We start from the raw sequence: 19461 nt of genomic DNA on the forward strand, positions 1-19461 counted from the left end.
TATAGCTTCATTTCCAGTTAGGTACTGCTAGATCTTTAAAATGGAAGATAGCTAGCCTACACTTGTTATCTTTATTATTATTATTATTATTATTATTATTATTATTATTATTATTATTATTATTGTTATTGTTATTGTTATTGATATTGTTAATTTTATTAGTAACAACAATGTAATTTATTCCTCACAACAATAATTCCTTTCTACAATTCGCCTTAAACGCTCTCGGCAACAATTGGATCTTCACTCAACACAGTATTCGTTATAGCACTCCACCGACGACAATGACAGTTTACTTGGATTATTACGCACAACAATGAACTGTTAATCTTAACTAATATTTACAAAGCACTATTTACAAATCAGAACTACCAGTTCTCAGTTCACAGTTCTTCTATCTCAGTCACTCGAGTTCACAGTATCTCGAACCACAGACCTTCAGAGGCAGTTCACTGTACTCGAACTCGGGTCCCTCCAACTGCGGTCCACTGCACTCGAACTCAGGTCCCTCCAACTGCGGTCCACTGCACTCGAACTCAGGCCTTCGGATGCTGACGCAGATGCGGACGCACACTCGAGTCGAACTCCGGTTGGCTTGCTTGCTCTGGCTTTCTCACTGACTGAATAACTGAAAACTCTGCTCTAGTTCGCTGGCGCCTGCTCTTTTATAGCAAAATCATAGTTGCGAGAACCTTCTACAGGTGTGTAGAGAATTATCTCAATATCTCTACATCGACAGACGTCTGGAATAGTCGAGAAGGTCGTTCCACATCCACTGCGTCAAGTAGCAGCTGCGCGCAGACTCGTTGCGTTGACGTAATACACCCTCTCTCTTCTCTCCACCGCGCGACGTCACTCAATGTTCCGTGGAGCCTGTGCGATCTGCTTTCTTGCGGGACGCTGGTCGTGAGTTCGATTCTCACGTCGCTGTCACAATATTTTGTGAAACTACTAAATATACATAGGCTAAATAGAAATAATTGGGACGAAATTCGAATACAAACTGCTGAGCCATTTATACCCGAACCCACACTTTCTGAAGTCGAAATTGAGTTAGAAAATCTGTAAAAGTACAAGTCTTCAGGTTCCGATCAAATTCCAGCAAAATTAATACAAGAGAGTGGAAGCACATTATCTAGGGAAATTTATAACCAGAGGACACAATACATCTACATATGCCGATCACATAACCAATGCTAACCATACATACAATAACATAAATGCGAACATGGAAATCCTACACATACAACCCAAGAACCAAAAACTCAACACACTAGAACAATATGAAATATACAAACTCACTAAAACACACCCCGATCAAATTCTCAACACACACAGATCAATTTCAGTACACACATACTATTTGACTCCACTTTTCAACACCTTTCAACAATCAAACGCACCCACATAACAGGCAGAGAAGTTCGAGATGACGCCGAGATCTAGTAGGCTCTGAGGATGGTGTGATGAAGCACCGAAACAGCTGTAAGCCGCACAAACTTACATAACTAACACGAGTAAGTCCGCTAGTTAATCAATTACTTAAATTTATAAGCTTGTACTTGCTATTTGGAAAAAGGAAATTGTACCAGAACAATGGAAAGAGTCCGTAATTGTACCTATTTTTAAGAAGGGGGACAAGATTAACTGTAGTAACTTTCGAGGAATATCACTTTTGATGACGCCGTATAAAATTTTGTCCAATATTCTTTAGAGAAGATAAACTCCATATGTAGATGATATTTTGGGGATCATCAGTGCGGTTTTAGGCGTAATAGATAGGCTATTGATAAGATTTTTTGTATTCGACAGATATTGGAGAAAAAAATGGGAGTATAAGGGTACAGTACATCAGTTATTCATAGATTTCAAAAAGGCATATGACTTGGTTAAGAGAGAAGTTTTATTTATTTATTTATTTATTTATTTATTTATTTATTTATTTATTTATTTATTTATTTATTTATTTATTTATTTATTTATTTATTTATTTATTTATTTATTTATTTATTTATTTCTATAACAGGGAAAAGCCCCAATTACAATAGACAGTACAGATATTTCTTAAAAAAAAACATAGAATTGCATACAATGAAAAAAGAGATATATAATATTCTTGCTGAATTTGGTATTCCCAAGAAACTAGTTCGATTAATTAAAATGCGACTCAGTGAAACTTGCAGCAGAGTCCATATAGGCCAGTTTCTATCTGATACTTTTTCAATTCTCTGCGGGCTAAAGCAAGGAGATGCACTATCACCTTTACTTTTTAAGTTCGCTCTAGAATATGCCATTAGGAAAGTTCAGGATAACAGAGAGGGTTTGAAATTGAAGGGGTTACATCAACTTCTTGTCTTTGTAGATGATGTGAATATGTTAGGAGAAAATCCACAAACCATTAGGGAAAACACGCAAATTTTACTTGAAGCAAGCAAGGCGATAGGTTTGGAAGTAAATCCCGAAAAGACAAAGTATATTGGATTATTTTACGACGCTGTATCAACATCTAGGTTATTTAGCATCTGAATGAAATGAAGGTGATAATGCCGGTGAAATGAGTCCGGGGTCCAGCACCGAAAGTTACCCAGCATTTGCTCGTATTGGGTTGAGGGAAAACCCCGGAAAAAACCTCAACCAGGTAACTTGCCCCGACCGGGATTCGAACCTGGGCCACCTGGTTTCGCGGCCAAACGCGCTGACGTTACTCCACAGGAGTGGACGACAAAGTATATGATTATGTCTCGTGACCAGAATATTGCATGAAATGGAAATATAAAAATTAGAGATTTATCCTTCTAAGAGGTGGAAAAATTCAAATAACTTGGAGCAACAGTAACAAATGTAAATTACACTCGGGAGGAAATTAAATGCAGAATAAATATGGGAAATGCCTGTTATTATTCGGTTGAGAAGCTTTTGTCATTTAGTCTACTGTTAAAAAATCTTAAATTTAGAATTTATAAAATAGTTATATTACCGGTTGTTCTCATTTTGAGAGAGGAACATAGGTTAAGGGTGTTTGAGAATAAGTTTCTTAGAAAAATATTTGGGGCTAACAATAAGAGGCATGAAGTTACAGGATAATGGAGAAAGTTACACAACTCAGAACTGCACGCATTGCATTCTTCACCTGACATAATTAGAAATATTAAATCCAGACGTTTGAGATGGGCAGGGCATGTAGAACGTATGAGCGAATCCAAAAATGCCAGAGGGAAAAATACCTTTGGGGAGGCCAAGACGTAAGATCGGAGGATAATATTAAAATGGATTTGAGGGAGGTGGAATATGATGATAGAGACTGGATTAATCTTGCACAGGATGGGGACCAATGGCAGGCTTATGTGAGGGTGACAATGAACCTCCGGGTTCCTTAAAAGCCAGTAAGTAAGTATACTGGTAATGATATTAAATTGATATTAGCCTCCGCGATTGTGAGACAGGCGACTTTGTGTCAACTTGGTAGTGAATGATTCGAGAGACACAAAAAATGACTAAGTACCCTCTGGAAGTCCTCGAATTTCCAGTACCTAGGCTGTAGAAAATTTATTCCACATGTTAATTTCCTTTCATATTTTTATTTACTAAATTAATGATTTAATTTTCACTGAAAAGAAAATGTGTGCACACTATAGTTATAAAAAAAACGTCGTTTAACTAAGTAAATTAACATGTATGCAAGAAAATATTCGTAATCTTCAGTAGGTACTGGTACATAAGAAAAGAGGTTATGTTTTATTTTATAATTTTCTATGAATATTTATATTTGTTTTGTATTTATTCTTATTTCTTGTCTCGTCATATCTGAATTACAATTATCTAATTATTTTTTTTTCTTAATCTATATTTAGCTGAAATAGCTGGTCAGATATGATGACTCTGCTGTGTGCCAGAAGATATGTTGCTTGCTGACTGACAAGGCCAAGTGTTCCTTCATGGGATGGAGATGATGAAGATGATGGTCGAGAATTGGTGGAATGGTGGGAGGAGAAACGGGAGTACTTAGACAAAACATATTACAAACCAGTGTTTGTGCTTATGACATCTACGTTGAATTCACCAGATTTTTAAATTGGATTTCGGATGGGAAAAATTAGTGGCGGTTCTAGAAAGACTTTTGTTTTTTTTGGAGGTAGGCTAAACTTAAGTAGTCATACATCTTCAATTATTTATCATCATTCATCACCATCACAAGGGACCCAGAAACATGAGAGAAAAAAATGGATGCTCAGTACTGATTAAAAAAATTGAACTTTGGTGTATCCATGTTGTGTTTGAACAGATCAAAACAATAAAATTATACACTGTTACCGGTACTGAAAATGAAATACTTAAAAAAGAAATTGAACAAAATTAATTGAAAATGTACTCCTCAGAAAATCAGAATCACTCACACAATACTTTTCTGAAGAATGAATTTCTTGTAACGATTATATGCTCTGTAGCATTAAGTCATGAAATGCAACTCAATCCTAAAAAAAAATTGATTTCACAATAAGCATTGATTTTATTGACTCTATATATAACTTGTTTTTTTCGTCAGTTCACAGTGAGTTCATGCGGGAGAACAGTCTTTCAACATTTGTATTTGTACCAGTGATACATATGACAAACTCTATCACTTTTTCAAATTTGGGAACTTTTCATCAACACTTTTAACACATCCACATAGACTTCATCTAAATATTTTGGTATATGAGTATTTCGTTCAATCAGGATTGCCAGACGTCCTGGATTTCCCAGGATTGTTCTGGATTTTAATAGTGTGTCCTGTATCCTGGATGGGTTTTATTTTTCCTGGAATGTGGAAAAAAAAATTGGACAAATTCTATTTTTTGCTCATTTCTATAACATTATTTTTAAAGTTCCTTATTCATTTATCAAGACCTTGTCCAACTTATGTTCAATGTCGTCATTGCTGCCTGGTGCTTCCTATCGAGCCCTATTGAAATAAAAACAATAGTAGGCCTACTGTAGAATGTATTGGATATTATACAGTATACAGTAGGCCTATCTTTATTCTTTACTCTCTTTGGAAGTTGGTTTATTATTGAGAGGATTTGAACACTGTATTATCGTGCTCTTTTCCTGTATAGATCAGGCTGTAATATGACATTATTTTTCCGACTTTATCAATAATTAAAACGAAATTTTATAATCTAGCAAAAATGTAAGTAAATTAAAAGTTAAGGCTCTGTATAATTAGTTGAAGTACATAAAATCAGTTGTCTTGCAAATTGAATTAATCTTAAGTGTTTAGTCACGTTAAGGTACGCATTATTATCACCTGTCCTGGATTCCTGGTTAGAAAATCTGGAAACCCTGCCTTCAATTCACTATCTTCTTCAGAATTCATTTGCATCATAGTACCGGTATCTATTGTATTAAGAACATTGTATACATTCAGTGTCACCTCAAATGTTGCCAACGTAACGAATTCCAATGTCACCATTAGTGATGGAGACTAATATTTATAATAAAGCAGCGATTAATATTCCCAGTTTTGTTTTTTCAGTTACTAATTTTTAAACATTAAGCAAAAACATGTCCCGAAAACCTCTTTTGGGACAACGGGACACATTGGCGAAAAAAGAGAACCAGCATCATCATCATCATCATCATAATCATCATCATCATCGTCGTCATCTTTATTATTTTCTTTCTCTTATTCATCCTTCTTTTCTTTTACAGTATTAGACCATATGACCAGCTACAATTTCCCTTCCATCTTTCAAATAATTTTGCAAGAAGTCTGCTTTTTTCTCGGGGTAGTGTCAGAGGATCTATCTTGGTAGCTTCTTTCTCTTATTGTAATACAATAGTTTTTTTTTTCTGTACTGTCCTATAAATTCTATTATCCCATCCTAGCATTATAAACATAATGTTATGTTTTATTTAATAATGCTCGCAACTGCCGAGGTTATATCAACGTCGCCAGTGTGCCGGAATTTTGTCCCGCAGGAGTTCTTTTATATGCCAGTAAATCTACTGACATGAGTCTGTCACATTTAAGCACTCTTAAATGCCATTGACCTAGGCCGGGATCGATCCCGCAGCCTCGGGCACAGAAGGCCAGTGCTATAATAACTGCGCCACCCAGGTGAATTTATAAACAGGTTGTTACTACATCCAATGTCGTGCCTAATCGGCTTATTATGGCACGCATGCCAATAATAGCAATGACGTATTCACTATGACATAATACCCGAACGCTTGGGTGGGAATTTATTAGTTCTACCTGTTCTGACATATAGGCTAATATAACTGTTTCGTTAGACACGTTGACATTTTTGGCATTCTGTCAGGCCACAAATTTGTTGTACTCCCTCTCATACAACTCCCTAGACTTTCCAGGTACTAGCATAGCCTCTGCCTCTTTCACTGCGTTAATTATTTCTTCCCGAACATCAGCCTTTTTTTTTTATTCATTCTCTGTTCAATCCCACTGCCAGGCGCAACTAATCAATATGATCAATACGAACATATCAACACTTATGTCAGCTATGGATGCCGAATTATTTCATAATTTATTTCCTACAATTTATAATGCTAAGATGCCATAAAGTGTTGTATCCAACTCGTGGATAATCTTATTATGACATTCGTAAAAATTGTCACATTCATTATCGTTCATGCGACAAACATTCACTCATGCCATAATCATCAAGATTATCCACTTGTTGCTTAAATAACTATTCTATTATGGTACCGGTACCTGTGATATTTTGATACCTCCAATTATGTATTTATTTTGTGATAAAGAATTATTTAGTAGAAAAGTACATTCCGTTAATAAAACTTTAAAATTGTATTTTACGGTGGTGTAATGGTTATCATTTTCACTTTCATTTGGGAGGTCAGCGGTTTGATCCCAGAGGCTGCTATCCTGACTTGAATATTAAGGATTTTCCAAGTCTCTTCACGCGAATGCTGGGATAGTACCAGTTACAGTCCACTGCTGAGGAGTAACAGCACTTCTGACCTTGAAACGAGCGGGCTCGGGTTCAAATCTTGGTTGTGACAAGTCATTTGGTTGGGTTTTTTCCGAGGTTTTTCCCAACTGTAAGGCAAATGTCAGGTAATCTATGGCGGATCCTCGGCCTCATCTCGCCAAATACCATCTCGCTATCACCAATTTCATCGACGCTGAATAACCTCGTAGTTGATACAGCGTCATTAAATAACCAAGTAAAAAAAAACATGACTACCTGGGACTGGTCTGCATAGGAATGCTCTGTATGTGCAACATATTAGCCATCATCTTCTGTATATGGAAAGTGCAGTCCAAGGTGGCATATTTAGATGGCTAATGAAAGAAAACAAATTGCTGTCACCAAAATATGAGTTCGCCCATGTGTTAAGGGGAAACTATGGTGAAATAATGGTGAAAAATTAAGAAAATCCACTTTTTTTGTTTTTATGTTCGTAATTATATTTGAATCTTCTAGTTTCATAATATGGTTTCGTGTCCTATTTGAGAGTACTTCAAACTGTCACATGACTTTTATATATTGTAATAGATAAAAAATAAATTTCGAAAAATTACAAAAGGCTCCTTGTGGCTACACGGACGAAGCCCGTTCTAATCCAAAACCTTCACCATGCTAAGATGCTATCCTATATAATCAAATGTGGCCAAACATACGTTGCGTGGGCTGAGAAAAATTGTTTTTTTTTTAATGCTGTTTTCTCTACTTTAAAATTGAGTGGCTAACTGCCACTGTAAAGTATAATTTATATGTTTGCCAATGTACACGTATGAGATAAATATTAGATGATGATAAAAGAGAAATAATTTCCAAATGAGAGCATATAATTTTAAAAGTGACGTCTAAGTTGAGACTTCAATAACTCTTTTCAGTGTAACTGTGATTCAGGCAACTCTGGCACTGAACCTCTTAATTTTAAGTAATTTCTTGAATAAAAAAAGCTCCTTGGACAACAATTACTGTCAGTTTGATCTAAAACTTCTCATTAAAAGTTGGTAAATTAAATTTAGTTAGCATTTGTATGAAATATTAATATTAACTTCCTTTGGGTCATATCCATATTGGACTTAGATTAAAATATGCTGTAATGTTAAATTCATGAAATTTAAAATTTTATTGTGACTCTCTATTTAGACTGAGTCGAAAAGCTAATTAATTTTTATTCCCATGACTATTTTCAAGCTTTTGAGCAAATATGTATTAAAAATTTGAAAACTTTGTCGCAAGACTTCTTTTTTGATGACATTAATGTAAAATATATTAAAAACTATAATTTTAAAATTACTAGTCCTAATGGCACCAAATTTTGTATAGATGATAGTATTATCGACATGTTTATGTAGTTAAAAATTAATAAATTTTGGTTGAAAATTGTAGAAGTTTTAAAAATCACATAAGCATCCCCTTAAAACTCACAGCGCTCAACGTATTATGCTTTGTTTTGACTTTTTCCCGAATATTCTTCGATGAAGCATACATTTATTGAGTCTTTAAGAAAATGACATCACATGCCTAAACATGATGTAAGCCCTATGAATTGAATTACCGTAGTAGTTATGTGGAACTTATAACCTCTAAATTGACATGAATTGCTTTTAAATACCGTATTTAAAACAGTCATATTAGTGAACAGCATCCAGTAGGGTAGACTTGGAATCTACTACAACATTTCTGAAGTTCTTATTACAGGTATGGTTCTTTCGAAATGATGCATATTGACCTACATTTTGTTATGTCAGTAACCAATACTGTAATGGTAATATTTTCCTTGGTCATACGCCCCCCCCCCCCCATTTTCTCCCTTGATAATTTCCCATTGCTTCATTGGCTTCTGTTAGATGTATACAGTGATAAAGAAGTAGTTTTAGTCTGCAGCCACAAATACTTTCAACATAAAAATCGTTTGCTACTTACCTGTACAATATGTTCTTATACAATATTGCAGTCCCCTCAACTTGTTACAAATATTACACTCGAGAGATTCAGGATGCAGTACTGGGGAAATAGGCCATTTCCCTAATATGGTCTGGATCTCTCACATGTTATGTTCGTAATTAGTAACAAGTAGTGGGGAAGTGTCAACCTACAACGATGCATTAGAATAAACAGGTAGGCCTAAGTATCAAACGATTTTAATGTTGAAAGTATTTGTGACTGCAAACTAAAATCATAAGTTTAATACTATATACATCACACAGAAACCAGTAAAGCAAAAGAAAACTGCCTCCTTTGGTGTAGCTTTTCTGGAAAAATACCATTTTTTACATATAGTTCTGAATTTCAGCCGTTGGACCGTTTATGTTTATGAACATTAAAGAAGATATATTAGGAACTGCAAGAGATGATATAAGATCAGTACAGATCTCCATGTAGAAATATAATCACATTTACAAAACTTAGGTGCCCATACACTGTATGGCTACATATTGTATAGGCAAAATTTTCTCTTCCCCATACTGTTCATTCAAAGATTCTAGGTTCCCATACAATGTATGGCCCCATATGGTCTCCATGACAGCACTGTCAGTGACATAACTCATATATTCCCTGTACATTTTATTGAAGTTTATACCTAATAATAAAATATATATATATATATATATATATATACTAGTTTTTCCATTTTTATAGAAAACATAGGAAACTGAGTTTGAACTAATATTTATAACTCATTAATGCTGACTGCAAATGATGTGCATCATTGACGTAAATTGTTGCTGTTACCTGTATATTTAGATTATTTGAGACCTTCCGTTAGAGAAGAACAAGCCCACCAAGGGTCGAATTTTGTGTTTTTTACTCCTCCGAATATTTAAGATACATATCTGCAACTTAAGCCTGGCAGACGTTGGTGGGCTGTCCCTTATTACATCGAAATTATTATTGTTTGTAAGGTTGGAGAAACTGCGTAGTCTGTGACAGGTTCATAATATTCATATTACTCTGTATGAGAAGGGCGAATAGGCCACTCCACCTGAAGGTGCGCGCCATTCATTGTCTCAGTGTTGTAATCACACAGACGAGTACAACTGTAGTGAGGAATTATGTGTATTTAAGGACATTGTAATAACTTAATATGCATCTTGATTATACATCTTGAGTACCCCGGTATATAACTTGAGTATAACTTAATATGAGTAATAGTGACAGAGATAATCAACCAGGCATATCTGGTTATTGTAGGAAACGTCAGAGGCATGTCGAAAAATGATAAACGTACAAGCAAAGATTAAAAGGAACAAAGGTGAATCGTATATTAGTACGAAAACATCTCGACATGTGCAAGGTCGCGGTATAGGCCTGTCATGTACTTGTGGGTGCTTCAACGCATTAGATATGGAGAAAATACAACCTGTATTTCGTAATTTCTGGGAGTTGAGTGATTGACCCCCAGAATGCCTATATTTCTAAGCTCGTAACCAGTGTTGATGTGAACAGATGTCTCATTAAGAACAGGTCGACCTCTCTCAGCTGGTCTTGCCAAAGAAGTACTATGTCACGCCAATTAAGCTCACTTCTGATAAAGTAAAGGATCTGAAAGCTCTCCTTATCTATGTGTCACAGAACGTTTCTGGATGACGTGATCAGCAAACAAAACGTGCAACTAGCAGTGACTGACTCAGAGGAACATCTTCATGAAGATGATGTAATGGATTTATTAGCACCTCTGTTCCCAGAATAAGTGAGACCACTTTTGACAGGCATCTACTTATTTTTGTTTATTAATAATTTCAGACACTTTGTAAATGTCACATCACAGTGCGATTAAGTGTTTTTATTTATTATTATTATTATTATTATTATTATTATTATTATTATTATTATTATCTGCCACTATTGAGTTCATTCTACGCCCTTTGCTTTTTCTAATTATACAGTACTGTTTTCAAATTATTCCCATAATATTGATGAATTCATAATGTCATCTATGATCACTATTAAGTTGGAATATTAAATTGGACATTTAATTGCAATTTTCAATAAAGGTATTCGTTTTTAAATGTACAAAGTAATTATCATTATTTACAGACGTGTCCTTGGCGACTTCGCCCTTATCTTGTTTTCAGGTAAAATACTTTGAACATCGATTATCTCTACAAGTACATGTGGCGGGTTCGCTCTTCTCTTACAGAATGCCTCATTTGTATTTCCACTCTTGCTCTTCTTCATACAATACATGTTCTTACAGACGGATTCATAAGTTATATATTTTGTTCTGCCACTGAGAAGATCTGTAAGCATTTCATCAATATAAGTTTTAATTAGTAAAAAGAAAATTAATTGACTATAGTTTCTGAAACTGACAATCATTTTAGTGCAATGATACTGTGAAATTCTCAAGCACAATCTTACAAGGAGAGGACACGCTCTGTATATCACCGAATTAAATCAGATTGTGTGACATGAAAGTACAAGACGTACTGTTTAAAGTCATACCTGGTATGGGTGGCAAATGACCCCTAATTTTGAAAATATTGGCTATTGTTTATGACGTACTTCCGTTAGGTGCCTAATAGGGAAACATTAGACTGTGTAACGGCATAGCTCATGTGGTTGGATGCTGAGTTGTCGTCCAGGCAACCTGAGTTCGAATCCTAATTCCTTCTCATTTTTTAAAGCTTGATATTATTATTATTATTATTATTATTATTATTATTATTATTATTATTATTATTATTATTATTTTAATTCACTTTCAGGTGTCAGTTCCTATATTCAAAGCCATGTTGAAATATGCGTGGTATGCATCAAAATTGATAAACGAGCGAGAAGTGTTTGTGAATGTGAAAGATATCTGTTTCGCAGCAGAAGTGCGTAAAAATGTGTGTGACTGTGGACAACCTTCTTTCATTTGCTGTGCATGGTGCAGGAAATGTGTATGTTTTGTGTGTTTTTATCACATCATAATGAATCGGGTACAAAATGAAATGGAATAGCTGCTACAGAAATAGAACAGACACCAGTGACACATCTTACCTTCCTACGTGAGCAGTATTTCATTGTTTATCCTTTACAATACAATATTAGTTAATTAGCAATTTGTTTAAAACATGATGAAGCATTCAATACATTGAGAAATATGATATAGGTATGTAAATAGATAACTGTGATTACAATATTAATCATTATTAAAAGAAAAAAATATAGCCAATATTTCCAAAACGAAGGGTCATTGGCCACCCATACCAGGTATGACTTTAAACAATACGTCTTGTACTTTCATCTCACACAATCTTATTCCATTTGGTGATATACAGAGCATGTCCTCTCCTTGTTAGTAGTTATAGCAACTGAAATGCCAACAAAATTCACAAAAACGATGTGATTATAATGCATCAAATGCTATTATAACTTACAAAACTAAACAAAAGACCACTGTGGAGTAGTGGTTAGCATGTCTAACTATGAAACAAGCGGGACTGGATTCAAATCTTGCTTGGGACACATTACCTGTTTGGGTTTTCTTTCCAGGTTTTCCCTCAATCAATTGAAGCAGAGTCTCCATTTCTTGATTACTCTATTTTTTATTTTTTTCATTTTTCTGTCTTATTGTAGTTCTTGATTTCTCTAATCCTTCTTTTCTTTTTTTTAGTGTTTCCTTTTTTCTCCACTTCTTGGTTGCTCTATTTCTTCTTTTATTTTTCACATTTTTGCTTTCTTTCTACGTTTCTTGATTCCTCTATATCTCCTTTTCTTTTTGGTGTTCCCTTCTGCCTCAATTTCTTAATTTTCCTATTTATTCTTTTCTTATTTGGTGCTTCCTTTCTTTCTTTATTTCTTGATGCTCTATGTCTTCTTTTCTTTTTCCATTTTATGATTTCTTTATTCATTTCTTCTTTCTTGCTTCTTCTTTATTCATCTATTTTTTCTTCCTTTTTTAATGTTTCTCTTCTTCCTCCATTTCTTGATTTATTCTTTTCTTTGTTTTGTGTTTCCTCTCTTTGTTGATTTCTTGAATGTTCTTCTTATTATCTCTTTTCATTTCAGTATTAAGTGCTGTTTTATTTGCATTAAATTACATTTGTACATCTGCAGAAGAGACCACTTGTAATAAATTATTTATAGTTGAGGCTAAATCATTAATATAAACTAAAAACATTCTAAAATTGATTCCTGGGGAACTCCGTCTTTAATACTCCTAAATTCTGAATGAGTAACTGTATTACTTTTGACACTACATTTATTAGGTACGTACTATTTTTTGTTTTTTATGTAAGATGTAAACCAATCTAAGGTCTCATCTTTAATACCATAAAACTTTAATTTGTTTATTTTGTGATCAACAAGTAAGTAGTAACCCACTACCTACTGTTATGACTAGACCTCGGACTTTTAGGTCCTAAAAATCTTAAATTAGGTATCTGAAGTAGGTTCTATCACGAAAAATTACAAAAATAAGTGAACAAAAAATGACATTATTTCATTTCCCATTACAAATTAGCCGAAACATTTGACATTATTTCATTGTACATGTGCATAATTAGAGCCAGAGTAAACAACTAACACTTTTTCTAAGTTTTCCATTGAGAAACTGCATCGCTTCTCAGGTAACACCATCTTAGATGCCGAAAATGAGCGTTCCACCTCAACTGATGACACCAGAGCATATTTAAATTTTGGTGTTAGATGCAAGGGAACAGCACATTCATGTTCAGGTGCTTTGCCAGCCAAGATGTCAGCAACTGTGCGGAGAACTGTCAGTCCTGGGTTTTTTTGAAGCACTGATTTGAGTTTTTCACAAACTTCTTCACCAACATAACCAGGAACCAAGTTGATTTTTTTCTGTCACCTCTTCTATCAATCTCAGTTGCGTGTAGACCGGTTTGCCTGAAGACTCTAGAGCATTAATAATGGGGACTAGAAATACATAATTTGATTTGATGAATCCAATATCCCGGGCAATTGTTGGGTCCTGCAGAAGTTTTTTTAGCTGACTGGCATACAGAATTACACAGCGTTTCCATATTACCAACTAGAAATTTGAAAATGTATAATTAGGTAAAAATAGTTTCTAACGTGAAATTAGGTATTTTTAGGTTGTATAGGACCACCATTTTCGAACATATATTTCCATAATTCGTATATATACAACTTTTCTTTTATGTATATCATGAGGAACAAAATAGGTTTTTACCTAAACTCCGAGGTCTAGTTATGACAGTGTAATGGCAGTGAAGACAAGAAAAAGACAATATGAATGGCAGGCTAATTGCTGGAGTATGCATTAGAACTGTTATACTTTTGCTACATCACTCTTCTATATATTGGAGAGCAAGAGAGTTGATGATTTTATTGCCAAGAACTCAGCATTAGTTAACAATAACATTATCATTTCCAAAATAAGTCTTTAGAGATTAATAGTTTTGTCTATAATCAATATGCTGTCAAATAAAATACAGTAAATATGTGTAATTAAACAGTTTGTCTATATTATCAAATACTTACCTGAATGTAAGAACTAGATAACTCAATTTCTTATATTGAGGATAACAAAAAATAAAATAATAATATTTATTTGTCAGAAACCAGTGTACAAGGCCTGGATATGGCATCGTCATGTTAGATATTATAAGCATGTTCACATACACTCACACATGCACAAACAAATAAACTTAGAACAAATAAATATAGACAAATAAAGAAATAATTATTAGCAAATAAACAGACACAGCCAAATAAAAAAAACACTCAGAAATAAACACAGTATGATGTATGTTAACACATTTATACAAGGACAAAAAAAAAATAATTGAAATACAAACAAAAATATTAAAATATAAAGAAAGGGTTACATTTCTAAAATACAATATTTACATCACACTCCATGCATTCATCCAGTGAATAGAAAGATCTATTCAGCAACCATCTATGTACACAGGACTTAAACCTATTTATTGGTACCTTTCTCCCCTTAAATGGTACCTTATTAAATATAATGATGCCATTAAAAAAGCAAGTATTTAAGCTCGCACTCAATCTGCACTTTGTGTAATCTAATTTATCTTTATTTCTAGTGTTAAAGGAATGTACATCTGATCTAGGCTAATAAAGATCTATGTTAGATCTAAGGAAGATCAAGGTTCTGTAAATGTATAGACTGTAAACTGATATTATGGTACCTTTAACTCTTGCAAATAGTGGCCTACATGATTCCTTGGTATTTTTATTGAGTGCACTTTTTTTTTTGTACCCATAGTACAGTAATAAGATGCTATTGACTTCTGTTGCACTTCCCCATATATGAATTCCATAGTTAATGTGAGATTCAAATAGTGCAAAATATATTTGTCTGAGAGTTTCAGTTGAGACGAATGGCCTTAACTTCCTAAAAACAAAATTTACCCTTGACAGTTTAGTACATATACTTTCCATGTGTTTGTGCCATCCTAATTTTGGATCAAAAAATAAAAATCTAACAGTTTAACATCAGATATTTCAGTATCTAGTGTGTTGGAGAGGCCTAAGAGCAGTTTCTGAGTTTTTTCCACCTTAAGCATTAAAAAATATAGCCCTTTTTACATTTTTTTAAAACTTGATTACTTAACGACGCTGTATCAACTACTAGGTTATATGTATTATTCTTATATTGGCTGGATTTAACACTTATAATACAAGATAAATAACTCTTCTATATTTTCTGGCAGAAGATTGCACCTTCTGTCAGTTAATATTGTTTTGTACGATTAAAAACCTACGAAGTTGTAAAACGAGCAAAAATGAAGGAGATAGCAACACTTTAAAAAAATTAATTTGTAAGTATAAAAGCAGTCATGGCTACACTGAAAAGAATTTCATTGGATTCCAAACAATGGGCAAGAGTGAAATAGGAACCATTTGTTTTGTTTTATTTTATATATTATTTTAATGTACCGAAGTACATATGATATTTCCATGCAGATATTCTGCGTCATCATACGATGAAAGAGTAATGGAACGGAGAAAAATTCTTTCCAGCGCCGGGATTTGAACCTGGGTTTTCAGCTCTACGTGCTGATGCTTTATCCACTAAGCCACACCGGATACATCTATGACGTAGTGCAGAGGGCGGCCACTGGGGGGAACCCAAGAGTTGGAGCTTAATCTGAGACGATTCTAACCAGCGTCGGAGTTGTATCCGGTGTGGCTTAGTGGATAAAGCATCAGCACGTAGAGCTGAAAACCCGGGTTCAAATCCCGGCGCCGGAGAGAATTTTTCTCCGTTCCATTACTCTTTCATCGTATTGTTTTATTTTGTTTTGGTTTCCTGAATTCATTGATGTTACGAGTTCAATGACTCTAAAGGGAAATTTGGACATTTCACTTGTCCTTGAGTAACCAAGAATGTCAATGAATGGATTGAAGTGTTTCTTTGAATACATTTCTATTGTATTCTTACAGTATTCGGTTCAGTGATAGAATTATTAATAGAAGGGAAAAAATCGCGAAAAAAATATATATATATATTTTTATGAAATATGAAAATTTTACCAAAATATTATGAAATATGACAATATTTTGGGCGTTAATTGCATTCAATACATCGTGAATTGTGAAAATTCTCGTTCCCATGCTGCTAGCATGAATAGTTATGAATATGAAATTTTATATTTTGTCTGTCTCTACTTATAACAACAATCCATGGCACAACAGTTCGAATAGAGGCAGACCTACCAGCTGACTGCTGGCCAAATGCTCACTTATCTCAGCAGAGGCAATCATAGGATCAGCACATTGATAGCCCAGCCCTGAAGCTGGACCAGATTATATTCCTACATTTCTTCCTCATTATTGTGAAAATTGAGAAATCGCCCAGACCTATGATTGTTCACATGAGAATGTCTTATAAAACTACACATTTCATTGCACATCCAAATTCGTAAATAGAAAATAGAGTTAAGTTCACAACACTCATTTACTTTTTCAATAGACATTGCAATATCCATACCTTGCAAATACGAGGCGCATCCAGAAAGTAAGTTTCCCGATTTTTTCCCCTTGAAAGTAAAAGTAATTAGCCGTGTCAATTGCGCATGTGTAACAGATCTATGACGTATCAATCATATGCCAGCCGGACAGGTCCCACCTGGTGCCAGTAGTGTGGCAGCAGTGGTCCGAAATGGAAGCTCTTATTCCTTCTCCCGCCGCTGCATTGCGCTAATTGAAATTCATCGGCAGCTCTGTCAGGTCTATGGGCCGAACATCATGAGTAAGCAGATGGTGCGTCGCTGGTGTAGGCAGTTTTCCGAAGGTCGTCAAAGTGTCCATGATGAAGAGTGCAGTGGGCGACCGTCCCTCATCGATGATGATCGTGTTGAGCTGGTGCGGCAGTGCATCATGGAGAACCGTCACTTCACGATTACGGAGTTGAGCAGCCATTTTCCGCAGATATCGCGATCCTTGTTGCATGAGATTGTCACTAAGCACCTGCTGTTCAGAAAAGTGTGTGCCTGGTGGATGCCGAAAACCTGACATCCGAACACAAAATGCAATGTTTAGGAGCAGCACTGACATTTCTGCAACGGTATCACGATGACGGCGACGAGTTCCTCGACAGGATCGTCACGGACCATGAGACTTGGATTTCGCACTTCACCCCGGAAACCAAGCAGCAGTCAATGCATTGGCGGCATAGTGGATCTTCGGTCAGGACGAAATTCAAACAGACGCTATTGGTATGGAAAGTGATGTGCACGGTGTTCTGGGACAGGAAGGGAATTCTGCTCATTGACTTCCTTCCAAGAGGTGAAACAGTGAACGCTGACCATTACTGTGAATCACTGCGAAAATTGCGACGTGCCATTCAAAACAAGAGGCGTGGAATGCTTACTGCAGGTGTTGTGCTCCTCCATGACAATGCTCGTCCACATACGGCTCGGTGCACAGCAGCTGTTTTGACGGAATTTGGCTGGGAGTTGTTTGATCACCCACCCTATAGTCCTGATCTTGCTCCCAGCGATTTTCACGTTTTCTTGCACCTCAAGAAATTCCTGTCCTCCGGTGAGCGTTTTGGCAACGACGAAGAGCTGAAGACGTCTGTCACACGCTGGTTCCATTCACAGGCGGCAGAGTTCTACGACAGAGGGATACAAAAGTTGATCCCACGATACGACAAGTGTCTCAATTCTGTTGGTGGCTATGTTGAAAAATAGCTGAAACATTGCTGTACCTGTTGCCAATAAATGTTTTCCTGAAAGTGTGTTCTTTTTTTTTTAAAATAGGGAAACTTACTTTCTGGATGCGCCTCGTACATACTAAGGAAAAGTATTTCAAACAGTCCCAGATCAAGTGACATTGTAAACAGAGAACAGTTTACAAGTTTACGTAGTACTAGTGATTTTTTTCTGGTGCAATGTGCTGGAATGGCGCTCTGGCACCTTTTTGTTACCTATATTTTTCATTATGGAACAAATAAATGTGTCAATAAGTATGTTTTTAACATAATTTTTCTTTTAAGTCCGCCTAGGCCTTGAAAACCTTAAAGTTTGATGAAAATGAGGTTAAAATTGCAAAATTCCCGTGCACTGAACAGCAGTCATCTCCCTGGCCGCTATAATATACAGTATTCTATAGAGTTCCACCACCTTTTTCTCCAGAAGAAAAGCACTGCATATTGCCAATGTTAGAATTGAAGGAGTAGGGGAATAAATTCCAAAATTCTGCATTCCTATGTACATTTTCAACCAAGGAAATAAAATTTATCCTGAAATATTGTAAATCGTCAACTAGGTAGGCTTACTATTGTTTTTTAATGATACAATTCTGTAATTGAAAATTAAAGTAGGACTACCTATAGGTCATTAGATAATCTAGAATGAGTTGTCATAGCACCCAGAACCCTATTTAGGGAGTGATAAACTAAGCATTTGCCCAGGGTGGCAGGTTTCAGGGGACAGAAAATTGTTATTTTTACAGTGTCAGATGTCTGTGTATCTTATCTGTCGACTTCCATACAAGATAAGACATGTCGATGAGATGATCTCGTACTGTGCTGTATCACAACTGACCTTATCTCATTCGAGGCAACAACATTTGACCGATTTCAAGCGAGGGATTTAACTCCAATGCAGCACTCTGGTATGTACTTTTCTTCTATGTAAATTGTAATGTAGTGTGGATCTGTGTCTTCCAAGTTGTATGGCACTTTACTTATTTGCTAATTCTATGGTTGATTTATCTGCAAGGATGGTTCAATTGGTCTTCACCATGCTATGAAGCTAGTTAATTAAAAGAGTAATGTGACACATTTAAACTTCGTTAATTTTTCAAATATCCTTAACTTACATAGTTAAGTCTGTGTATGTACGGTCCTGATTTTTCTGGAGAACACATTTTGTAAATTGTAGTCTAGTGTGGGTATGTGCTATTCATGTTGTGTGACACCTTCCTTATTTGCTTGCACTGTGTTTTATTTATCTACAGGAATGTGGTTCAATTGGTCTTCATTGTGTTATGAATTCAGTTAATAAAAATAATGTGACATTTAAACTGTGTT

The 19461-nt window shown here is 35.2% G+C and overlaps 1 protein-coding gene across 5 annotated transcripts in view; it reads left to right on the forward strand.

Annotated features, from left to right (window-relative positions):
* The window catches only part of LOC138704766 (uncharacterized), a 466235-nt gene that overhangs the window by 11166 nt on the left and 435608 nt on the right, over positions 1 to 19461 (forward strand). Inside the window, exon 3 of one of the 5 annotated variants that reach the window (XR_011333424.1) lies at positions 3852 to 7199. The exons of 2 other annotated variants lie outside the window; for them this stretch is intronic. Coding sequence is in view for 1 of the 3 variants with exons in the window: in XM_069832978.1 (XP_069689079.1) it covers positions 19031 to 19043 (13 nt within the window). In the remaining 2 variants the exon portion in view is untranslated. Of the gene's footprint in view, positions 1 to 3851; positions 7200 to 15996; positions 19044 to 19461 lie in introns of those variants that run through there. 2 more of the 5 variants (XR_011333425.1, XM_069832978.1) reach the window with 2 other exon arrangements.

Source organism: Periplaneta americana, chromosome 8, assembly GCF_040183065.1.
Source record: "Periplaneta americana isolate PAMFEO1 chromosome 8, P.americana_PAMFEO1_priV1, whole genome shotgun sequence".
Lineage (NCBI taxonomy): Eukaryota > Metazoa > Arthropoda > Insecta > Blattodea > Blattidae > Periplaneta > Periplaneta americana.